Consider the following 25866-nt stretch of genomic DNA (forward strand, 5'->3'; position numbering starts at 1 on the left):
GATATTACCATAAACTAGGCATAGGTGTTATTTCAACCTAAGTGTAACTATTCAATTTTCTATTACTTCCATCTTTTAGAGATGGGACTTTTGGTTTACTGTTAACATATTCCTGCTTTGATGTTGGACAGGTGTTTCTGAGCCTGCCAGTAGCCCGTTGACAGAGGGAGCCGTAGTCAAACAAAGATGACCCATACAACTATGCAAAGCAATATGGTTATGCTTTGGTATATTTATTTCAATATATTTGATTAAAAAATATGAATTCACTGAACTATATGTGAAACAATTAATGACAGGAGTAAAAAGCATCTGCAAATGCAGCATAGTCCCAAACTGCACCATATTTTAAGTATATCCTACAGAGTGCCATGTAGAACAATGCCCTAGTGTTTAAACATTTAACCACTTCCCAATCTACTACACTAATGTGATTCCTTTCTCTTTCTCCCATGGATTTGATCCCCTGTGTGTCATCCCTTCTGGGATGTTTGCTGTGTCTCGGGATTCTGGGATTCCCTGATGGTGTTTGGTGAGTATCCAATTCCAATGTCATTGTTGCTAAGTTGTTACAGTAAGCTGTTTCAGTAGAGCTTTAGGACCCCAACATGTCTTATAATGATTACTTTCTTCCAAAGTCGCATCAATTATAGTCCCTGTTTGGTCGAAATCATGAAAATGTGTTTCAGGGTTAGGAAATGGGTCAGCTGATCAGATGTGGTTGCGTATTTCTGAGATGGCCATACTTTAGTGTTGTTCACGCATGGCGAAGTAGTAGAGGGAGTGGTGGTGTCACACATCTTTATCTCTCCAAAACACTTGCTGTCCCAACATGCACGGCAACAGTTTGGCGTAATGGAAAAAGGGTTTCCAACTTTGGCTCAGGTGGTACTATTAACATTAGCACCAAATTTTTGCCTTGTTATATCTGGAATATAGGCAGAAATATCATATGCCCAGTATATAACCGTGCTACACTGTTTTCTGTACTGAAGAAGGTGGAAAATACCTGGGGCTGGGAAAATATTTTTAGATGTGGAGGCTGAATCAAAAGCTGTAGTGCTTCGATCAAACACCAGATGGCAGCACAAGCTCAAGAAAGATGCTGTGCCGGTGAATACTGAATGAACAGTTATGAACAAAGGCTCTGGTTCACACAGCTCCATCATGCGTATGAATTGGAGCAATATGTTTCATTGCAGATGGACCTGTACCAAAGAATTGCTCTGTTTATTTCCCTGCTGAAACGAAATGCATGAATCATCAGAGGTTTTGATTCCTTGCCACAGACATGGAAAGCTTTCTCAATGAAACAGTCAAGATGCTTCTACCCAAGCTTGTTTAATAAACATGCTTGTATTCATATTCCCTGACAAAACGTTTTCTCTAATTCGTGTTATTCTTAATGTGAGGACCCTGATGTTGTACAGCGAGACTAGCGCCTCTCCCTGGAACGAGAGGATACAAACTTGGCAGAAGCGGGGATGGGCCACGCGGCTACTGCTGCTATGCTATCTGCTGGGAGTACTCTGCAGGGACACAAAACAGTCCTGCTTCATAAATACTTGATACCATAATGGTGCACTATGAATATTAATGTGCAGTTACTCTACCATCCATCCAGGCCCTTAGTGCTTTACAGAGCTTAGATCTCCAAGCAGACACAAAGTGCTCTAAACCATGCCAAACAGATATTCCACCATGGGCCCGGCGTCATTTTATTAATACCAGACCTTCGCAGCTGGAATTGTTGTTGTGTATGCTCGTGATATGATATAATTGCACGAATCAGAATGAGGCTTTAGATGTCTCTACCCATGATGCAACAGCGAATGAGACCGAAGAAGCAAGGCCGTCAACGAGAGAGCAGAGGAGTCAGGTGGGAGGAGAACAGGCCGTTATGTAATCGGTGATGGAGCTGGAGAAGGGGTTGAAGACGAGGGAGAAATGAACGTGTGGTGTGCTGATGGTGCGTGCATGTGTGTGTGCGCACGCCCTGTGTTGAGACACTGTGAGAGTGTTCTGCATGCTTACCTCTTTAGAGTGACTCATTTTGTGTCTTGGCTGTCTGAGTGGATACAGGCTGTCCTGGTCTCTAGGGGGCTGCCCCCCCCCCCCTTCCTCTCTCTGGGGTCCAGCCCAGCACCTGCTCCCTGCATTACAGAGAAACAAGGGGAGGGGAAGGCAGGGTTTTCTAGGCAACTGGAGTGAAGAGGGTGGGGTTGTCTGTAGTTTGTCAGGTAAGAAAACACACCTATCTGTCTACAGCCTTCTGCATCTGCCTGCTTGGGCCTATTGTCATGTTGTGACCGCGTTCTTTATCAAATAGCACCACATTCGAGTCACTAAAATAATAAATATTATTGTGTACTTTACCATAAAGCAGAGGATTTCAATTAAAACTGTCCTTTTTGTTTTGAGCTCTGCATTTCAGGTCTGTAACAACGTTATATAGATGTTTGTACAGATTTAAATATATCACCTGACATTTGGTCAATCTCAATCCTGTAAAAACGTTAATGAGAACAGCACTCAAATCCAGTGGATTTCAATCAATTTTTAATTTACATGCTTTTGTGTTCTCATGCCACATTAATGTGAATTTGAGCAATGATGGAGAAGGACCCTGTCCCTGTCTGTCTCTAACCCTGGACCCTGTCCCTGTCTGTCTCTAACCCTGGACCCTGTCCCTGTCTGTCTCTAGCCCTGGACCCTGTCCCTGTCTGTCTCTAGCCCTGGACCCTGTCCCTGTCTGTCTCTAACCCTGGACCCTGTCCCTCTGTGTTTCTAACCCTGGACCCTGTCCCTGTCTGTCTCTAACCCTGGACCCTGTCCCTGTCTGTCTCTAGCCCTGGACCCTGTCCCTGTCTGTCTCTAGCCCTGGACCCTGTCCCTGTCTGTCTCTAACCCTGGACCCTGTCCCTCTGTGTTTCTAACCCTGGACCCTGTCCCTGTCTGTCTCTAACCCTGGACCCTGTCCCTCTGTGTTTCTAACCCTGGACCCTGTCCCTCTGTGTTTCTAACCCTGGACCCTGTCCCTCTGCGTTTCTAACCCTGGACCCTGTCCCTCTGCGTTTCTAACCCTGGACCCTGTCCCTCTGCGTTTCTAACCCTGGACCCTGTCCCTCTGCGTTTCTAACCCTGGACCCTGTCCCTCTGTGTTTCTAACCCTGGACCCTGTCCCTCTGTGTTTCTAACCCTGGACCCTGTCCCTCTGTGTTTCTAACCCTGGACCCTGTCCCTCTGCGTTTCTAACCCTGGACCCTGTCCCTCTGTGTTTCTAACCCTGGACCCTGTCCCTCTGTGTTTCTAACCCTGGACCCTGTCCCTCTGTGTTTCTAACCCTGGACCCTGTCCCTCTGCGTTTCTAACCCTGGACCCTGTCCCTCTGTGTTTCTAACCCTGGACCCTGTCCCTCTGCGTTTCTAACCCTGGACCCTGTCCCTCTGCGTTTCTAACCCTGGACCCTGTCCCTCTGTGTTTCTAACCCTGGACCCTGTCCCTCTGTGTTTCTAACCCTGGACCCTGTCCCTCTGTTTTTCTAACCCTGGACCCTGTCCCTCTGTGTTTCTAACCCTGGACCCTGTCCCTCTGTGTTTCTAACCCTGGACTCTGTCCCTCTGTGTTTCTAACCCTGGACCCTGTCCCTCTGTGTTTCTAACCCTGGACCCTGTCCCTCTGTGTCTCTAACCCTGGACCCTGTCCCTCTGTGTTTCTAACCCTGGACCCTGTCCCTCTGTGTTTCTAACCCTGGACCCTGTCCCTCTGTGTTTCTAACCCTGGACTCTGTCCCTCTGTGTTTCTAACCCTGGACCCTGTCCCTCTGTGTTTCTAACCCTGGACCCTGTCCCTCTGTGTCTCTAACCCTGGACCCTGTCCCTCTGTGTTTCTAACCCTGGACCCTGTCCCTCTGTGTCTCTAACCCTGGACCCTGTCCCTCTGTGTTGTTTGGAGAATAATGAACCCCTCTATGCCCCTCCCCCCTGGGCTCTCAGTGAGCCGTATGGCACTAATGGGGTCAGACAGATGGGTGGTAACCGTGTCATCCCCAATAACGAGAGCCTGTGTGTTGTGTGTGTGTGTGGGGTGTGTGTGGGGTGTGTGTGTGTGTGTGTGTGTGTGTGTGTGTGTGTGGGGTGTGTGTGTGTGTGTGTCACAGTGTCAGAGTGCGTGTATTTGAATGTGCTGTATGTAAAAACAGCAGTGCTGACCCATTGTACTTTCGATTGGAGGGACACTTCCAATGATTGGCTGGGACCAGAGTCTGAATATCTCACACAGCACAGGAGCCTGAGATCTGTCCATCACTGGTTGTCAGGTAGCCCCTAGCAGAGAGAGTTCTGGGGAGCCACTCCCTTACCGGGTAACCGGCCCCGGGTGGATAGTTGTGTAGCGCACACCGGTTCTCCTGTTACTTCCTTGTTGCCCTCCTGTTCTTGCGCTGCGTGCTGTGCCTAATGACACTGCACTAACACGGACGGCTCATTCAGCAGTCAGCCCCTGCCCTGGAGGATGGATGGATGTTAGCTGCTGTAGATTTTGTAATGCGATGAATTGGCTTTAGGCTAAATGGACTAGAAGTGTTTGGTAATTAATTGAGAGTAAGAGAGGACAGATGATGTAGCTCAATTATTGGTATTGGCTAGACCTAGGCTATTCATTATCTGTTGTCTCAATGAGGTATGGCACATCAAGGGGAAATAATTGACGAGAGAGCAGCTCTAGGATTTGCATAACATTTTTGGGAGGTGATAAAATAGGAGTAGTTAGGCACAAAGGGGTGTGTTGTATATGGCCATTGAAATATGCCTATTGGCTGTTCTTGTGCACAGTGCAATGAGTGCCTGGACAACTGAGTTTTCTTATTGCTATAATAAACCAGTTAGCAACCTAATTAGAACGGTGAAAAGCTACTTAAAGGCATACCCAAGGTGACGGGTCATTCCTGTTATACATACAGCTGTCAGGAGTTGAACCACATGGTTTACAGTGTACTGTATACCACGGGTATGATCAACTATTACTTTTACCTATTCTAATTGCCTAGTTAACCAGTATACAAAAACCATAAGGCATCTTGGGGGTTTGTGGTACATTACCTTGCTTTGTGTTGCTTTGTGTTACTTTGTGCCTAAGGTCAGCTGGTATATTGTGTATATACAGCGGGGAGAACAAGTATTTGATACACTGCCGATTTTGCAGGTTTTCCTACTTACAAAGCATGTAGAGGTCTGTAATTTTTTTTTTTATCCAGAAAATCACATTGTATGATTTCTAAATAATTAATTTGCATTTTATTGCATGATTTTTTTTTTATTGCAAGTATTTGATCACCTACCAACCAGTAAGAATTCCGGCTCTCACAGACCTGTTCATTTTTCTTTAAGAAGCCCACACATTACCTGTATTAACTGCACCTGTTTGAACTCGTTACCTGTATACAAGACACCTGTCCACACACTCAAACAAACAGACTCCAACCTCTCCACAATGGCCAAGACCAGAGAGCTGTGTAAGGACATCAGGGATAAAATTGTAGTCCTGCACAAGGCTGGGATGGGCTACAGGAAAATAGGCAAGCAGCTTGGTGAGAAGGCAACAACTGTTGCCGCAATTATTAGAAAAGGGAAGAAGTTCAAGATGACGGTCAATCTCCCTCAGTCTGGGGCTCCATGCAAGATCTCACCTCGTGGGGCATCAATGATCTTGTGTAAGGTGAGGGATCAGCCCAGAACTACACGGCAGGACCTGGTCAATGACCTGAAGAGAGCTGGGACCACAGTCTCAAAGAAAACCATTAGTAACACACTACGCCGTCATGGATTAAAATCCTGCAGCGCATGCAAGTTTCCCCTGCTCAAGCCAGCGCATGTCCAGGCCCGTCTGAAGTTTGCCAATGACCATCTGAATGATCCAGAGGAGGAATGGGAGAAGGTCATGTGGTCCGATGAGACAAAAATGTAGCTTTTGGTCTAAACTCCACTCGCCGTGTTTGGAGGAAGAAGAATGAGTACAACCCCAAGAACACCGTCCCAACCGTGAAGCATGGATGTGGAAACCTCATTCTTTGGGGATGCTTTTCTGCAAAGGGGACAGGACGACTGCACCGTATTGAGGGGAAGATGGATGGGGCCATGTATCGCGAGATCTTGGCCAACAACCTCCTTCCCTCAGTAAGAGCAATGAAGATGGGTCGTGGCTGGGTCTTCCAGCATGACAACGACCCGAAACACACAGCCAGGGCAACTAAGGAGTGGCTCCGTAAGAAGCATCTCAAGGTCCTGGAGTGGCCTAGCCAGTCTCCAGACCTGAACCCAATAGAAAATCTTTGGAGGGAGCTGAAAGTCTGTATTGCCCAGCGACAGCCCCGAAACCTGAAGTATCTGGAGAAGGTCTGTATGGAGGAGTGGGCCAATATCCCTGCTGCAGTGTGAGCAAACCTGGTCAAGAACTACAAGAATCTCTGTAATTGCAAACAAAGGTTTATGTACCAAATATTAAGTTCTGCTTTTCTGATGTATCAAATACTTATGTCATGCAATAAAATGCAAATTAATTACTTATAAATCATACAATGTGATTTTCTGGATTTCTGTTTTAGATTCAGTCACTCACAGTTGAAGAGTACCTATGATAACAATTAGTCTTCTACATGCTTTGTAAGTGGAAAAACCTGCAAAATCGGCAGTGTATCAAATACTTGTTCACCCCACTGTATATATTTAGCCATATTTATAGTATATTTATATTTAGCCATATTTATTGCTTAAATAAAACCGCTTTCAGCCAATCGGCATTCAGTATTCAAACCACCCCGTTTATAATTTAGGTAATAAGGTGTTGTGTTGTGCATGATAATGGCTATGAACAATATTTAAGATACTGCTATTATCTATGTGTATATTTATATAAACAATGCAAATGGAAAAAGTGAGGCCTTAGTTGATCCATTTCAGCCCAAATAGTTGCTCCACAGTTGGTCCACATGTACTGCTGCAGCATGTGTTTCAAACCAGCCTATTGCTTTTTCTATAAAAACCCTTTCCTTTATCCTTCCCCACTGTCTCTATAGAACACTATGTACAAACATTAAGAAAAAGAAAAAAAAACAGTAAATTTTGTTAAAAAAAAACAACATATTCTACTATATTCTACAACATATAGACCGTGTCTACATTTCACTGGTAATGGGAAGTGTAGGCTATTGTTTCAGTGCTTCATCCTGTATTAATGGACGTTGGATAAACTCTCTCTGACTACGAAGAGGCAAGTAGTGTTCAATTGGTGCATATGGTCAACAAAGTCCGATCCCTTCGGTATGACTCCACCCCTTTACTAGCGCGGATAAGCATCTATCTACAAAGCACAACAAAGCATGCGTCCGGCCGCTGCAGCTTTGTAACTTCACTGAATGTACGGAATATTGAGTTACGTTGGATAAAACGATTATTAGACCCGCGTTGATGATATTCCTATTATAGGTAAGCGCAAGTTTACATTTATTCGTGATTAAAGGTTATAGTTTATTTGTTTTGTACATTCGGCGCCATTTTCATACGCTATAAGATTATTTAAATGCCTGGACTAGCTACATGGAGGCAGCGCGTGCACACGCGCGATAATGTATATCGAACCGTCAGTAAATCAGCGTTTGAAGTTGAATGAGATCCGTGGTAGAACTTTCTCCGATTTTCAATATTCTCAGCGAAAAAAGTACCTGCATGAAACAAAAGTGAATGAATGGCGGTGACGATTAGAATGCACGCAAGGGTATTTAATGTGCTTGACTGCTCACTGCTCGAGGAGCGCTCACCCGAATAGAGTTTAATCTGTTTGTAGCCCAGTGGATGTGAAATAAGTAATTCAACCTAAATCATTCTTTTCCTTTCCCTTTAGAATTATAGAATTTTCCAGAATTTTACATTTAATATGTTGGTTACTGTTTTGTTATAAATGCAAGCCTGTATGAATTAGGTATACATTTATTGTAATAATACAATCTTAAAAAAAAACCAAGTAATTTTATAATGTTCTCTGCGGTGAATGATGATAGGATAAATATTGTTTTTTGTTTTTGCAGAGAAGCTGCTGAATGGTTGTCAACAATGTTATAAAGCCCCAAATCCTAAAAAGAGACATGGCTAGATTATGCTGATTCTGTGTTGATACCCATAGCATCTTTTTTTTTTTTTTAACATTAGCTTTCTTCCCCCTTGTTCTCTGTCAAGAATAACATAACTATTTACAAAAATACCTCCGCTCCACTCTCATCTTTTCAGGCTCTCTGTTTTTTGAGCTGCTTTTGGTGCAAACTTTCTGCTTGACAGGATTGAATCCTTTTCCCGGGAGGATGTATAAATCCGTGTTTGTCGGAGCCTGGAGGCCGGCCAGTGTAGTTTGTCTTCTATTCTGCCTATAACGCACTTAAGAGGGAAGCAACCAGTAAGCCTCTGTTCCATTGATACTGCTGGGATATATATAGCCAGATAATCTTTTATGAAGGGCTGAAAACATGACGTGGGCGGGACGGAGAGAGAGAGTGGAGTGGCAACAGTTATGAGGGAGAGAGAGTGAGTGATGTGTAGTTCAAAGAGGCAATCAGTCTAAGAGTACCAGGACATACATTATATATGGAGAAGTGATCTGGGTGTGGCGCCGTCTCCGTATTGTGGAGTTTACGCAGATCCCATCATAGCAGCATCAGCCAATGGACAGAGGCCTATTTCAGGAGCGTAATATGATCAGATTCAGGACACCGATGCAGCATATCCACAGATTGGATCGAATGTAGGACGGAATGAGGAAACGTGCCAACTCTACCCTCTGCATTTCTAGATGCATTTCTGTTACATCTCCTTTGAAAATTTCCCCACGCTTATTTCACCCCGGCTGTGTGCGTGTCTGTGCGTGTATTTGGCTCCAGCGTGTGAGGGTGGATGAGAGAGCTTGTTGATGTTAAGCCTCTTGTAGGAGTTGTGCTGCTTTTGTGTACTTTGTCACTACTGTGTTGTTGCCTGTGAAGGGCCAATACACACTCTGGAATCTATATGCTGTTATTACACTCTGGAATCTACATGCAGTTATTACACTCTGGAATCTACACGCTGTTATTACACTCTGGAATCTACACGCTGTTATTACACTCTGGAATCTACACGCTGTTATTACACTCTGTAATCTACACTCTGTTATTACACTCTGGAATCTACACGCTGTTATTACACTCTGTAATCTACACGCTGTTATTACACTCTGTAATACACAATGCTACCATTACACTCTGGAATCTACACGCTGTTATAACACACTGTAATCTACACACTGTTATTACACTCTGTAATACACAATGCTACCATTACACTCTGCAATCTACACACTGCTAATGCATTCTATTGATTATTGAACCGTATGTAGTGTATTTATTTTCACCCACTAACAGCTTGTGTACACTACCTTGCCATGATCTCCATACACACTGTGTACTGTACACCATGAGACATTGTCTCCACACACTGTGTACTGTACACCGCACCATGAGACATTGTCTCCACACACTGTGTACTGTACACCGCACCATGAGACATTGTCTCCACACACTGTGTACTGTACACCGCACCATGAGACATTGTCTCCACACACTGTGTACTGTACACCGCACCATGAGACTTAGTCGCCTCCACACACTGTCTACAGTACAGCACACCATGAGACAGTCTCCACACACTGTGTACTGTACACCACACCATGAGGCAGTCTCTTCCATACTCTGTCTACAGTACAGCACACCATGAGACAGTCTCCACACACTGTCTACTGTACACCACACCATGAGACAGTCTCCACACACTGTCTACTGTACACCACACCATGAGGCAGTCTCTTCCATACACTGTCTACAGTACAGCACACCATGAGACAGTTTCCACACACTGTCTACTGTACACCAGACCATGAGACAGTCTCCATACATTGTCTACTGTACACCACACCAGGGGACATTAATTCCCCCCCCACGTCATCAACACTTCAGTCCGTTTCCACGTGGATTATCTCTAGTACCGTCAGAGACACAGATAAGGGCTGTTCTGTCCTAATGTCCTGCTAATGTCCACATATCTCCTTCAGTCAACGGGCTTTAACTGAGGTCAGGTTTAAAATGGATTGAACTTAACCCTGCCTGCTCCTTCAGTCCAACCCCAGTCGATCAATGGGATGACGCCATCCAGTATGGTTCCCTAGCGGGGTCAGGTTGCAACATTAGGACCAACTGTGTGGTTATTGATTAAGCTGAAACGGATAGTTGAAGATAAGCTTACGCACATGAACACCAATATACCTGTTATGTGGGCAATGTCTGTTTTCATTTACAGTGTAATTTACCTGGACAGTGTAAATCGGCTCTGAGATCTGTCAGTTGGTTTTCAGCCCAGATCATGATACACAGACACGTGATGATCTGGTGCCCTATTAGGATGCCACCATACATGGGTGACCAAGCCCAAACTGAAACTTCCCCTCATTTCCCTGTCAGCACACTGGAGCTTCACAGGAAAAGTATGAAAGCCACAGGCCCTGTGTTTTCCAACATGGCTGTGTATGTTCATGTGTTTTGAACCATAAGTACTTTAGGGGTTTGTATATCAATGGTGTTTTGGTTGTTGTGCACCTCCTTTTAAATTGATTTGCATGTTGCTTATGGGTATGTATTTATATTACTGTATTCATTCATTCATCTGTGTGTCTGTGTGGGCATATGAGAAGATGCATGTTTGTTTGTAAATGTGTTTGTGTGGGCACATGAGAAGATGCATGTTTGTTTGTAAATGTGTTTGTGTGGGCACATGAGAAGATGCATGTTTGTTTGTAAATGTGTTTGTGTGGGCACATGAGAAGATGCATGTTTGTTTGTAAATGTGTTTGTGTGGGCACATGAGAAGATGCATGTTTGTTTGTAAATGTGTTTGTGTGGGCACATGAGAAGATGCATGTTTGTTTGTAAATGTGTTTGTGTGGGCACATGAGAAGATGCATGTTTGTTTGTAAATGTGTTTGTGTGGGCACATGAGAAGATGCATGTTTGTTTGTAAATGTGTTTGTGTGGGCACATGAGAAGATGCATGTTTGTTTGTAAATGTGTTTGTGTGGGCACATGAGAAGATGCATGTTTGTTTGTAAATGTGTTTGTGTGGGCACATGAGAAGATGCATGTTTGTTTGTAAATGTGTTTGTGTGGGCACATGAGAAGATGCATGTTTGTTTGTAAATGTGTTTGTGTGGGCCTGCCTTTATACTACTGTGCACACGTGCATGGGGGTGTGTGTGTGTGTGTGTGTGTTTGACAGCATGTGTCCTTGAAAGAGTGTGTGTGTGTGTGTGTGTGACAGTGGGTGTTAACTTGGCAGGAGGTGGTCATGAGTCTCCATTTGCCCGGTGCCCTGACACAAATTCCCTATCCAATGACTTGAGGCCAGGTGGGAGGAGCCTAGAATAAACCATGAATCAGCACAGCTGATCATTAACACCGGCCAGGTCTCCCCTGTGACGGTAAAGAGTAAAATACAGGGACACGGAGGTGGAAGAACAGAGACAGAACATAAATACAAGTAGCCCTTGAAAGGGAGAGAGAAATAAAGGAAAAAGAGCTTTAGAAAAAGTGGGAGAAAACAGAGGGGGAAGATAGAAAGAAAGGGAGGAGAGGGAGATGAATAATCTCACTTGGGCCTGATTAACACTAAACTCCATGCTAAATCCTACTCACTCATCCCCTTGAGCACACAACATGTTTATTTTTCCCAGTTCTCCTATAGGGCAAATATGATCTAATGTGCTTAGTTCACTGGGCTGGGGAATGGGGGGTTGACTACTAATAGTAGGGTTGGGATGGTGGTTGCTGCTACTCGGATGCAGTCGAAAGAAAGTCTCCCGGCTTCTACTGGACAGTCTAAAACATGGTCCTTTTTTTTATGCTGAATTGAATGTAATTGACAAAACCAAAGGAAATGTAAAATACACATTTCTCAAACATTCTTTTAGGAATTCAAAAATAACTGGCATCTGATAATAATTTTGCTTGTAGTAGCTGATTACAGTTTGATTGCAGATTGCATGTCGGCCTAACTGATTTCAGTGAGTAAAGCGTTACTCGTTACACACACACACACACACACACGCGCACGCACGCAAACACACAGCACTACTCCATAACGTAGAGTAAATGGCTCTGGTAGAACCAAAACGGCATGTTAGCACAGCTAGCCTAGCTTAGGAGATGTCTAAAGGAGAAGCTGAGTGATATAGTTGTGACATCTCTAATGACATGACCATGGCCTCTCTGACAAATCAGATTACTCTAATTGTCATGTTGAGGCAGCGGTTTCCCTTAGGCCTTGTCCTAATCTTAGCCCCCCTACCCCGTCCCCTACAGTCCTCATCAGCCCCTCTTCCCTTCGCTGTCCTCAACCGACGTATTCAACGTCAGCTGCGTCCCAAATGGCACCATTTAGGGCACCATTTAGGGTGTCATTTGGGATGCAGGCCTCTGACCAAAGACACTGCGTGGAGGTTGATTAAGTTGGTAGGGCTCCTCTGTGCGGGTCGGCGCGTCTGACGTGCACCTGACCCAACAGCTGAAAACGCTGCTCATCCATTCCTGGAGGCCAGTCTCTGGCAGCTAGTTAGCCTAATGACCCTTGATTAAGACATGCATAATGGTGGTGGCTGGGACAGGTTGCCTACTCAAGGTACAACATCCAAGAAGCATTAATAGGATTTTGTAGGGCCTTTTTCCTCTGTAGAAAAGTGTCTGAATTATTTTAGAATTGTTACGCTGATTAACCAGTTTTGATGATATTCTCTCACACTAAGGTTCCATGGACATCTCTTATTACATTTATGATCAAAATACAGGAAAAATATAGGCCAGGCCACTGGGGAGCTACTACACAGGATGTGTAAAAATATCAAGAAGTTTGGCAAAAACTGTGGTTCTGACTCTAACCAGCCGAACCGATACTGGGTCAAACTCTAACTAGGTGAACCACTCTGCTGGGTCTGACTCTAACCAGGTGAACCACTCTGCTGGGTCTGACTCTAACCAGGTGAACCACTCTGCTGGGTCAAACTCTAACTAGGTGAACCACTCTGCTGGGTCTGACTCTAACTAGGTGAACCACTCTGCTGGGTCTGACTCTAACCAGGTGAACCACTCTGCTGGGTCTGACTCTAACCAGGTGAACCACTCTGCTGGGTCTGACTCTAACCAGGTGAACCACTCTGCTGGGTCAAACTCTAACTAGGTGAACCACTCTGCTGGGTCTGACTCTAACCAGCCGAACCACTCTGCTGGGTCTGACTCTAACCAGGTGAACCACTCTGCTGGGTCTGACTCTAACCAGGTGAACCACTCTCCTGGGTCTGACTCTAACCAGGTGAACCACTCTGCTGGGTCTGACTCTAACCAGGTGAACCACTCTGCTAGGTCTGACTCTAACCAGGTGAACCACTCTGCTGGGTCTGACTCTAACCAGGTGAACCACTCTGCTGGGTCTGACTCTAACCAGGTGAACCACTCTGCTGGGTCTGACTCTAACCAGGTGAACCACTCTGCTGGGTCTGACTCTAACCAGGTGAACCACTCTGCTGGGTCTGACTCTAACCAGGTGAACCACTCTGCTGGGTCTGACTCTAACCAGCCGGACCACTCTGCTGGGTCTGACTTTAACCAGCCGGACCACTCTGCTGGGTCTGACTTTAACCAGCCGAACCACTCTGCTGGGTCTGACTCTAACCAGGTGAACCACTCTGCTGGGTCTGACTCTAACCAGCCGAACCACTCTGCTGGGTCTGACTCTAACCAGCCGGACCACTCTGCTGGGTCTGACTTTAACCAGCCGAACCACTCTGCTGGGTCTGACTCTAACCAGGTGAACCACTCTCCTGGGTCTGACTCTAACCAGGTGAACCACTCTCCTGGGTCTGACTCTAACCAGACCAACCAAATGAGCTCTGTTTGACCTGGGACCATAGGGAGAAGGGTCCACTTGGTGATTAAGCCACACAGGATGGTCCTTTCTCTGGTTATCTCACCATTCACCATGCCAGTCCTCAGCCCGGAGCGGCTCAGTTCGTCTGCAGTATAGAATCTAGATGTTAGATAGAGAAGACATAGGGCAGTATAGATTTGAGATGTTAGATAGTGAAGACGGCAGTATAGAATCAAGATGTTAGATAGTGAAGACAGGGCAGTATAGAATCGAGATGTTAGTGTAGACCAAGGGGAGGGGCCACTAGCAGACAGACAGCCTCAGCTGGTCCATTAACGTCTGTTTCCCGAAACAATCACCATTGAGATGACATTGTCGAAGACCCAGAGGTGCTCCTGAGCACTGAGGCATACAACACACTGTTCTGTGTGTGTGTGTGTGTGTTTGCGTGCGTGAGACCTAAGGAACCGACCTATTAGGGACGGTTAGTGTGGGTTGGGGGAAGGGAAGGATTAGTTGGAGTGCTCGCCACAGTTATTGGTCGCTGGACACAAACAATGGGAGGACTAAAGAAGACATGTCTGTGCTCCCCCCCCCGACCCCCCCGACCTCGCTCCCGTACCCCTTCTGTCCCTACAGCGCTTCAGGAGTGTGTGTGTGTGTGTGTGTGTGTCAGACACCCTCTAGGGTAGAGACGGCCATGTGTGTGTGAAGCTGGAATATCTACCACCCTGTCTAGTTTATGTTTGGCCCCGCCCTAACTGTGTGGCGGCCTAGATGGATACATGAGCTACTAGCCTACATAATGAGCCAATACAACAACAGGAGCGTCAGACTAGCCTAGATGCTATCAGTGGGCTTGGTAGATGGAATATATAGCAGCCTAGACAGGCATTCAATGGACTATAAACCCACAGAACAAATAAGTGCTCACAGTGGGCTAAGAACATGCAGTCTTGTGTAGGGTAACTGCTCTAAATCTGTTGCCAGTCTTTTAGTTGGCGCCTCAGAACTGAAGCCAAGTTCAAATAGCAAAGCGTATTTAATCACTTATCTCCAACTTTTGGTTTCTGTCATTTACTTTTCAGAAGCCAGTGACTTGATTACATGTTAGGTAATGTTACATTATATAGGACATTATCGGTTGGAAAGAATGCTTCTGACTGTACAAACGCAGTGTTGGGCTACAGAGCAGAAAGAGCCCATTGTGTGTTTTTAATGAGCTTCTTTTGATAGACACACTGGTGTGCTACTTGTCTCTCCAGGTCATCCCACACACACACTTATACAAGAGGTTCTCCCAGACAAACAGAAAGACACACACACACCCATACAACAAGAGGTGCCATTGTGCAATGGAGTGGATCCACTCATAACTCCATATGAAAAAGAGTGAATGTGTGTGAGAGTGTGTTTGTGTGTGTGTGTTTTTGTTTGCATGCGTGTGTGGGTGTGTGTTTCTATGTGTGTGTGTGTGTGTGTGTGTGTGTGTGTGTGTGTGTGTGTGTGTTTTGTAGTGGTTACAGAGAACATGTCTGTGGGGGGCACATTTGTTCCTGTATAAAGGTGCGTCAGTTTCAGGGATATTGTGTACAATTGTACATATTGTGTCTGTGCCCATTCCAACACATGACAGCAACACACCCCACATATGACTACATCTCTGACTCCTCCACCTTCTCCTTGCAGTGTGTACCATGACGACAGAGGCTAGTGCGTTGGGCGAGGCGGAAACAGAGGGCAAGCAGACGCCCAGTGGTGCTGAGCCGGAGGCAGAAGAGGAGAGCAAACGGGAGCCCTGTGGAGCTGAGCCGGAAACAGAACCGGAGAACAAGGAGAACCCGGAGCCAGAGGCCGCAGAAGCAGCCGTTCCAGAGGGGGAGAAGCCCAGTGAGAAGGCCTCAGAGCTTGGCCCTGCCGAGGCCTCCGCTTCCTCTGCCGCCACCACTGACGAGGAGCAGCTTGTGAAGCCACGCCAGCGGACCTCCGCCGGCCGGGGCCTCTCACGCCTCTTCTCCTCCTTCCTCAAGCGGCGCTCACAGTGCACTGACATTGAGTGGGCTGAGGTGGAGAAGGCGGAAAAGGAGAGGAAGGAGAAGACAGAGGCTGGAGCAAAGGAAGAGGACTTAGAGGAGGAGAAGAAAGAATCAGAGGCAAAGGGGGAGAAAAAAGTGGAAAAGGTTGAGAAGAACGAAGAGAAAAGGAAAGACAAGGAAGGAAAGAAGAAAGGGAAGGAGGAAAAAGTAGAGGAGGAAGCGGTAGTGAAGAAAGAAGCTGAGAAAAAGAAGCAAGAGGAGGGAGAGGCAGCCAAAAAACAAGAGAAGAAGAAAAAAGAAGAGGAAGAGGCAGCGAAGAAACAGTCATTAAAAAAGAAAAAAGAGGAGGAGGAGGCAGGAAAGAAAGCAGAGAAGAAAAAGAAAGAAGAGGAGGAGGCAGTAAAAAAAGAGGCAGCAAAGAAGAAAAAAGAGGAGGAAGAGGCAGCCAAGAAAGCAGAGAAGAAGAAGAAAGAGGAGGAAGAGGCAGCAAAGAAAGCAGAGAAAAAGAAGAAGGAAGAGGAAGAGGCAGCAAAAAAAGAAGCAGTTAAAAAGAAGAAAAAAGAGGAGTTAGAGGCAGCCAAGAAAGAAGCAGTGAAGAAGAAAGAAGAGGAAGAAAAAGCAAAGAAAGCAGAGAAGCAGAAAAAGGAGGTGGAAGAGGGAGTGAAAAAAGAGGCAGAGGACAAAAAAGAGGAAGAAAAGAAGGAAGCTGAGGAAAAAAAGAAAGAAGAGGAAGCAGCTGCAAAAAAAGAGGTGGAGAAGAAGAAAGAGGAGGAAGAGGAAGTGAAAAAAGAGCTTATAAAGAAGAAAAAAGAGGAAGAAGTGGCAAAAAAAGAGGAGGAAGAAGAAGTGAAAAAAGAAGAGGTAAAGAAGAAAAAAGAGGAGGAAGAGGCAGCAAAGAAAGAAGTGGATAAGAGAAAAGAGGAGGAAGCGGCAGCTAAAAAAGAGTTGGAGAAAAAGAAAGCAGAAGACCTGACAGCCAAGAAAGAGGAGGAAAAGGCAGTGAAGAAATCACAAAAGGGGAAGAAAAAAGAAAAGGAGAAAAAAGAGGAAAAGGAAAAAGCAGAGCAGAAAGAAGAAAAGAAAGAGAAAGAGAAGAAGGAGGAAAAGCTAAAGGCAGAGCAGAAAGAGGACCAAAGAGAAAAGATAGAGGTGAAGAAGAAAGAGGGGAAGAAAAAACGTAAGGGCAAAAAGAAGACAACAGAGTCCCCAGAGGGGGTGCGGTCGCCCGCAGAGGAACAGGTGAAAGCCCCCATCGCTGCACCAGAGCCGGAGCTCAGAACTGAACCAGAGGCTGAACAGGAGACGCAGGAGGAGGTGGCTGAGGTCCAGGACCATCACTCAGTCAGCAGCGCAGACACTCCGGTGAGTCAGGGCAGAAACGGACGCTCCGGTGAGTCAGGGCAGAAACGGACGCTCCGGTGAGTCAGGGCAGAAACGGACGTTCCGGTGAGTCAGGGCAGAAACGGACGCTCCGGTGAGTCAGGGCAGAAACGGACGTTCCGGTGAGTCAGGGCAGAAACGGACGCTCCGGTGAGTCAGGGCAGAAACGGACGCTCCGGTGAGTCAGGGCAGAAACGGACGCTCCGGTGAGTCAGGGCAGAAACGGACGTTCCGGTGAGTCAGGGCAGAAACGGACGCTCCGGTGAGTCAGGGCAGAAACGGACGCTCCGGTGAGTCAGGGCAGAAACGGATGCTCCGGTGAGTCAGGGCAGAAACGGACGTTCCGGTGAGTCAGGGCAGAAACGGACGCGTCACCTCGGGTGGCTGTGAACAACCTTCATCCCTGGCAGCATTGTGCTGTTGTCTATCATGGTTTAGGTTTGGGCAAGAGCTGGTCTCATTTTATAATGCTTTAATATTTATAAGTGTGCTAATTAGCTTCCGTATTAGCCTCTTATTATCATTTTCACGTCCCTTTTGAAGCAGTGTTGTTGAGCACAATGAATATTAGTCACATGTAAGAAACAAAGATTAAAGGAAGTGAACTGGGCATCGCTCAAAAATACTAACGGTACATTACCCAGACTCAGACGAACAACATGGCAGTCAGAGAATAGGTACAACTTGCAGACACCCAGCATACCAGAGGAGATGGAGAACGTACACAACACAAATTCCTTTGTAGCCTGAGGTCTTTTTTTTTGTTGTTTCTATTGATATGAATTTTTCATTTTGTGCGGTGCTGGCTCAGCAGCACTCTGACTCGGTTGGGCTGTGCTGGTCCAGCCTGTGTTAGTGCAGCACCAAGTAGGCCTGACGCCATAATGACAAGGCCTGTACGCAGCCATGTTTGACTGTCCATCTAGTAAAGACAAGTGACCTGAACTGTTGTTGGTAGGAAGAAGAACGTTGGTTGTGCGATTTATGTATTCCTTTTTTTTGTGCGCATGTTATGTTATGTAACTATGGAAGGTCATCACACTGCATTGCCCTCATCCCTGCCGTCTACACTAGAACTCCCTGTTCCTGAGGAGAACGACTGCGTCGCATGTTGACTCACTTGGCCTGGCACATGTGTGTGTAAGACGGTTCACACAACGTAGCGGTCAGGTAACCTTTCTGTCACCCCTTTGCCCCGGCCCAGGAAGAGCAGCGAGCCGACGCTGAGTTAGAGATGGAGACTCTAGCGGCCGAGGAAAAGCAACAGCAGGAAACCGAGAAGCCCGAGGAGGAGGCGGCCGAGCAGGAGGAGGAGAAGGATTGTAACGGAAGGGGGGAGGAGGAATGGGAGAAGACGAAAGCGGAGGAGAAGAAGGCTGCAGACGGGGCCAAAGCATCCAGGCGCCCGCGGATCATGCAGTGTAAAGTCACCCTGTTGGACGACACGCTGTTTGAGTGTGAGCTGGATGTAAGTCACGTCTCAAATACGCTGCTGTCTTTACAGGCTTGTTTGTCCTCTCCTCAGTACCAGCTCAGCCGCGGTTCTCCCTGACCTCTGTGAATGAATACTTGGGATTGTCAGTTAGTACAAGCGGTACTTACTGAATGCTTGTTTGTGATTGGTCTTGAATTATACTTGATTGGTCTCTTCTCTGTTTCTCTGTCTGTCTGTCTGTGGTGTGTAGAAACATGCAAAGGGCCAGGATCTGTTTGTGAAGGTCTGTGACCATCTCAACCTGCTGGAGAGGGACTACTATGGCCTGGCTGTCTGGGAGACCCCCACATCCAGGGTACAAAACACTGTCAGATAGGCCCTGGTGGTTGAAGGAGTCAGCCTTACTTCTCAGGCCATAAAGATGAGAAGACCAGCTCTGTTCAGTTATAGAGCGGCTTTGCGTGTAGTTTGAACGTGTTCTTTTAGTAAATTAGTAGCCTGTAGGAATAAAGATGCAGTTGCAAAACATAAGCCAGGATGATGTTGTTTTGGTGCTACATCATCACAGAGCCTGTTTTCTCTTCTTCACAGACCTGGCTGGATGCCTCCAAAGAGGTCCGGAAACAGGTGGCAGGTGGGTGATATCATCCTGTATGATTACGTAAATAAACGTCCCTGGATCTCAATTAGAAATTTCTATTCAATTATTAACATTACTCAGTATTTTAATTGTGTTGGACGGTCCTCTGTGTCTCCAGATTACACATACGAGTTCACCTTCAATGTGAAGTTCTACCCTCCTGATCCAGCCCAGCTCACAGAGGACCTCACCAGGTCGGTCCACGATCCACACGTCACCCCCTCTTCCTCACAGATTGAGTAGGTGTAGGGGGTTTCATGGTTGTCCCACCCTCTCTTCCTCCCAGGTACTACCTGTGTCTGCAGCTGCGTAAGGACATCCTGAGTGGCCTGCTGCCCTGCTCCTTCGTCACGCTGGCCCTGTTGGGCTCCTACACGGCCCAGTCCGAGCTGGGCGAATACGACCCGGAGGTCCATGGCACTGACTACGTCAAGGAGCTGAGGTTAGCCCCGGGACAGGGCAAAGAGCTGGAGGAAAAGGTCATGGAGCTGCACCGCACATACAGGTAAGTTCCAGGCTGTGGCCGAGTCCCAGTGGCCGAGTCCCAGTGGCCGAGTCCCAGTGGCCGAGTCCCAGTGGCCGAGTCCCAGTGGCCGAGTCCCAGTGGCCGAGTCCCAGTGGCCGAGTCCCAGTCTAAAGGCAGTCGTCCGCAATCTTCCTGCCTTCAAATTCACCTAACTTTGTACTTAGACTTCCCCACCGATGACAACTGAAAAGGAATTGGGTGTGTGTGTGTGTGTGTGTGTGTTTTTTAATTATTAAAATTTAACAACCCAAACCAAGCAGGATGGGTGTGCCGTCTGACTCAACCGCCTCGCTCAAATTCCAACATGATACACATATTCGCATGCACTGTAAATGGATGGTTCGGTAGCTGATGACTTGTACCACTTATATGTTTATTGGTACGTGTGTCTCCAGGTCCATGAGTCCAGCTCAGGCAGACATGATGTTTCTGGAGAACGCTAAGAAGCTCTCTATGTATGGAGTTGACCTCCACCAGGCCAAGGTAAAATCCAGTGTTACGCAATTAACTGTCAGTCTGGATCTGTGGTTGTCCCTCAGTCTGTAGTAGGAAAGTAGTGAACTTGCAAATTTAAGTGCATGATTTGGGATTAGCAAACCTACACATCTCCGGGAACCAGATTAATTATAAAATTGTTGTCACGCTATCGTCATCAAAAACAAGGGATTATGTTGTTGTTGTTGAACATGTAGCAGAGGCTGCCTCCTAGTGGCATGCTGCTGGAAGCGCAGAAGCCAATGATGGGGAGAAACTGTTGATAATCCCCCTTACTGAAAGTAGATTTTTTTGAATGCTCACAGGATCTTGAGGGTGTGGACATCCTGCTAGGGGTTTGTTCTGGTGGTCTCATGGTATATAAGGACAAGCTGAGGATCAATCGATTCCCTTGGCCCAAAGTCCTCAAGATCTCCTACAAGAGAAGCAGCTTCTTCATCAAGATCCGTCCATCTGAACAAGAGCAGTACGAGAGCACAATTGGCTTCAAGCTGCCTAACTATAAGGCCTCCAAAAAGCTGTGGAAGGTCTCCGTGGAACACCACACATTCTTCAGGTGAGAAACATCCTGACCCTCTGCGATGTACTGGTCCAACAGTCGGAAGTGAAGTATCGCTCCCGGAACATTCAACAAAAATGTTTTGTGAAAAAGGCTAAAGGTGGGGAAAGACGTTTGTGGGGTTAACAATGATTACGTTTACCCCACAATGCACCACAGCGTACCCTGTGTGAACTACCCGTCATCCTTAACCACTGAGCTAGGATCAGTTTAGCTTACCCTGACTTCTCCACCCTAAGCATTCGGGGGAAGGAAAAAAGGTCTGATACCATATCTATGGTGACCTACCTACTTCCGGCATAATCCAATTCTGCCCACACTTCTGCCCGGCAACAGGGGGCCATTCTTGGGTTGTCATTCCCTCCTGCTTTGTAAGTGGCTAATTGGCCCCTGAAGCTTAAGCTTCCTCAGAGTGATTCAATTATCTCCCGTGGTAGCCTAACCCAACGGAGAATCTTCATTCTGCTCCCAGTGAACCTCTAAACCAACCCTTCTAATGTGCGGCTAACGTGACAAGTCAGGCATACAAAAGGAGCTTTGTGTTAAGCTGGGCTAAGGTTAGTGGGGATTGGTCTATATCACCTAAGCAGCATGACATTGAAGGGGCACGACCAAGGGGAAGCGATGGAGTTTGACGGGGCAGCGTGTTTTCTCGCTCTGATGTTTACTGTGTCCAATTTACTGAACCACAAAAAAGAATAAGAAACACATGAGAGGTCGTACTTCCGGGCGTTGCCTGAATCTGTGTGTGTCCTACACTAGGGTGTCAACAGTGGAGCCCCCGTCATCCCGCTCCCGGTTCCTGGCCCTGGGGTCAAAGTTCCGGTACAGTGGTCGCACTCAGGCTCAGACCCGCCAGGCAAGCTCAATGATTGACCGACCTGCCCCACGCTTCACACGGTCTGCCAGCAAGAGGCTGTCCCGTACCATAGACGGAGGTAGGTGTGTGTGTGTGTGTCTGTGTGCGCGTACATGTGTGTCTGTGTCTGTGTGCGCGTGCGTGCGTGTGTGCAAGCACAACCTCCGTCCTTCTCTAACTTGTCTCGCTCTTGTAGCTGAAGACAATGTTCCCCGAGCCCTGCAGTTCTCTCCTTCCACAGAGACGAAGGCTGAGGACGATTGGTCCCTCCGGCTGGCAGCTGACCAACCCCAGCCCTTTACAGAATTACCAGGTAGCCTATCAGGAACTGCATGGACTTTTCAGTTTGGATTCACCTTGTATACAGTAACATCAGTTCGGCTTTGCTAGAGAACCACACGCTGTATTTGTGAATTGGCTTTATCTAACCACACCCTCCAGTCAGTCCATTCATCTTCTATGCTTCATCCCTTACGCTGATCTCAGTACAGTGGCCATATCTGACATTGTAAGCTTGTCCAAGCCAATATATACTCAAGAGGGCCAAAGTGCAGGACCACTCGTATTTCTGGAGCTTAGCAGATCTCTGGACAGAGTGATCATCATCTAGTTTACAGTGAACCTCATTGGGTCTTCATCTAGATGCCCTACCTGAACCACTCACTTCAGACCTCTACTGTGTCATCACCTCTATGCCTGTTCTCAGGTCAGCTCGGGAAACCACTGGAGACTTACAATGGACAGCTCAGAGTGACCTGTCAGTCAATCACAGCTATATTTCTGGTCCATTGAAATCATACATCTAACAACTGACTCCCACTTCAGAGTCAAGCTTTTTATTGTTTTACTAGTCCAGCATTGCGTAAGATAGCCTTCTGTTCTTTGGTACATGCTTGAAGACAGCTGGTTCTGTGCTTGTAACTGAACGGCTTGCTCTAACGCTTCAGAATACCTACTCTAGGTAGTCACCTCCTAACGTGCTGTCTGTCTGGCTGATTCACTGAATTCCACATTACTACTTAACCTGAGTTAGCTTTGCTTGGCAAACCCTCTGAAAAGCAGGGTTGGCTTCAAACTGCTGAGCTGTGAGAGATTTGGTGCCCCTTCCCCTCTCCTCCACCTTGCTTCGAAATGAGCACGTTCCATAATGCGATCACCTTGTTTTATTCACAGCTCGAGGGGTGGAGACATCCACTCTGAGCTGGGATGAGGGGGAGTCTGTTCAGACAGTCACACAGATGTGGCACGAGAGTGAGACAGGCCAGACAGTCAGTCAGACATGGCAGGAACGGGTCCCTGATGAACGACAGAATGGGACAAAAGAGGAGGAGGATTGGTCTGTCCTTCTCGGCCGGCAGCCTTCACTTCCTGTTGTTTTCCACTCCAGGAAGGAACAGCCAGGTATCTGTTCCAATGGGAGTCTCTCTCTGCTGCTGTGCTGTTCCGATCTGAGCTTTGTTCTGCCGTGAAGGATGATGCTGTGCATCGTCGTTTTGAAAAGGATTTGGTTGCTTTAGGTTTTGCTTAAAACAAATGTAAGTTGCTGTAAGTTGACGTGATGTGAGGTAAATTTGCTATGCTCGCCGCAGACTGTTGCCATTTTTTTCAAAGGTGTTGCACTGATGCTCAGTGGTTTAGTATTTAATGTTGCTGTCCTGCCTTCACTGTAGTAGAGCAGTGATATTGAGGTAAGTATGCTTCGCTTACGATGCACTCTTTGCAATGTGCTCAGATGCTGCGTCATTGTCCCATCTGTAAAGGATCTGGTCCATTCTTAATGTTTCAGTGATGCACTCAGTCGAATACCCGTCTGTCAGACTGGCCAATGGGGGCAGTCTGGAGAGGCTACTACAGCCAAGGCAAGAACCAAGTGATGATTGGTTCGTGCAACTCAACCAGACCTTTGAGATTGCAGACACACCTCCATGTGAGTTGTCGTTTTACAGACTTTGCTGTTTTTCTGGGAAAACAGATAATTGTCATTTCTGCAACATTCTTAATGTTTCACTGAGTAGGCTGCATTCCTTTTCTTTCTAAACTGACAACCCCAATCTGCTCCGCATTAGTCTCTCCCCCGCCCTCCTTGAAGAAGGTGGGGACTAGTGACAAGCAGGAGAGGAGGGAGGAGTTGATCGGGAGGCTCCAAGTAGGAGTGTTCTTAGTGGATAAGCTGAGGGAGGTGGAAGAATTGGAGGAGAGGCTGAGGGAGGTGAAGGTTCTGGAAGAACGTCTGCAGGAAGTGGACGAGCTGGAGGAGAGGATACAAGAGGAGGTGGAGGCCATACAACAACAACAAGAGGAGGAGGGGATAGGAGTGAAGAGGTCGGTTGTAGAATGGGTGGGAGAGGAAGGGAAAGAGAAAGCTGAGGAAGAAGATGAGTTGGCGGATCAAATAAAGGACGTGTTTCTGAAAGGGTTGCTGCCAGAAGAGTCACGGACAGATGAGGGACAGATGTTGGAGGTAGGGGCACCACAAGCGGTTGAGGAAAGGACAGGAGAGAGGAGAGTGGAGCGGAAGAAGAAGAAGAAGGTTACTATAGTGATTGAGAACGACTCTCTTACAAATGAAGTAAGGCGGAAATCATCTGGGAGGTTGTCAGAGGACATGATAGGGGGTCATTTCTATAAAGAGGGACAACTTATGGTAAAATTCAATGAACTTTTTGGGGCGGAGAAGTTAGGTTTACCTGTTGTCAGTAATCAGCATCAAGTTGCACAAGAGGAGAGGCTCCCAGAACATGAAAAGGCCAGGGAGGAGAAACAGAAGGAGATGGTGGATCAGGTGGAGCTTGTAGATGAAGGATTGAAAGAGTTGGCAGGAGAGGAGAGGATGCAACAGGCTTTGAAGGAAGAGTGGCCTGTGGCAGTTGAGGAAGGTAGAGTGGAGAGGAACGTGAAGAAAACCAAGAAAACTGTGAGAATAATGGAAGACGAGACACAGAGTAGTAGGCCTTGGGATGAGCAGAGATCACATGAGAAGCTCTCAGAGGACCAGTTTGGTGGCCATTTTTACAAAGAGGGGCAATTAATGGAGAAATTCAGTGATCTGTTTGGAGAGGAGACCAACCGTGTGGCCAAGGTTACACGAAAGGAGAGGCTCCAAGAACTGAAAGACGTGGAAGCTCTAGAGGAAACTAGAGTAGAGGACAGCCAGAGCAAGGCGAGGGTAGTGGAAGAGATCAGAGAAGAGAGAACGTCTTCAGAGGAAAGGAGAGGTAGTTCTAAAGAGGGGGAGGTTTTGGTGAAATTCAGGGAGGTGGTGGAGATGGTTCAACGGAAGGTCACACAGATGGATGATTCCAGGAAGGATGAGGAAGTTGTGAAAGTGAACGTGCAGCCGGCCCAGTTGGACGACAAGGATGATTGGTTTGTGCTGCTGGACCGACTTTCATACCCGACCCTTTATAAGCCTCCAGGTATGTCCTCTCAGCCAATCGGCTATGCTGTCCCCCTATCCCCATGGAAATGCCATGTAAATGTCTGCTTTACCGTCACCCACAAAATGTCCGACAACTGCTTTTCTAACAACCCCTCTGCAAAACTAATCAGCACTTGTGCGTGAAAGAGAAACCTGTGGTGTAATGTGGATAGTTGACTAATAGTACTGCTGTCTCCACTTATCAGTCGTGTCAGTCGAGACATTGCCGGTGCCTCTGGCCTCGACAAGATTCTCTGTGGTGTTAGTTGAAGAGGAAGAACTGGGGATTGAACCCATTGGTGAGGAAGCCATTCCGGATGCCACCGTTTTAGCCCTTCCACCAATGCAAGGGCAGGAAGATGATTGGTTTGTGCTCTTGGACCTGGCTAAGCGTATTCCCTCTGGTATACCCACCACGCCGGCTTCAGGTATTATTAAAGCCCTGATGCCTGCATTAATAGCATCATTGCTGTGCTACTGCTTGACTAAAAACACCTTGATCAGTTGGTCACCCAGGTTTTGAATGTCATCGTTTT

The 25866-nt window shown here is 46.9% G+C and overlaps 1 protein-coding gene across 1 annotated transcript in view; it reads left to right on the top strand.

Moving 5' to 3' along the window:
- The first annotated feature begins 235 nt into the window (after positions 1-235).
- LOC105018841 overlaps positions 236-25866 on the top strand; it is a 41709-nt gene continuing 16078 nt past the window's right edge. Inside the window, exons 1-16 of the mRNA XM_029115569.2 lie at positions 236-532; positions 15672-16417; positions 16478-17380; positions 18603-18866; positions 19084-19188; positions 19425-19467; positions 19592-19667; positions 19760-19978; positions 20395-20482; positions 20800-21050; positions 21816-21991; positions 22109-22225; positions 23086-23313; positions 23699-23839; positions 23979-25328; positions 25537-25758. Of these exons, the coding sequence (XP_028971402.2) occupies positions 523-532; positions 15672-16417; positions 16478-17380; positions 18603-18866; positions 19084-19188; positions 19425-19467; positions 19592-19667; positions 19760-19978; positions 20395-20482; positions 20800-21050; positions 21816-21991; positions 22109-22225; positions 23086-23313; positions 23699-23839; positions 23979-25328; positions 25537-25758 (4939 nt within the window). The 5' untranslated portion in view covers positions 236-522. The remainder of the gene's footprint in view (positions 533-15671; positions 16418-16477; positions 17381-18602; positions 18867-19083; positions 19189-19424; positions 19468-19591; positions 19668-19759; positions 19979-20394; positions 20483-20799; positions 21051-21815; positions 21992-22108; positions 22226-23085; positions 23314-23698; positions 23840-23978; positions 25329-25536; positions 25759-25866) is intronic.

Source organism: Esox lucius, chromosome 20, assembly GCF_011004845.1.
Source record: "Esox lucius isolate fEsoLuc1 chromosome 20, fEsoLuc1.pri, whole genome shotgun sequence".
In the NCBI taxonomy this organism is placed as follows: domain Eukaryota; kingdom Metazoa; phylum Chordata; class Actinopteri; order Esociformes; family Esocidae; genus Esox; species Esox lucius.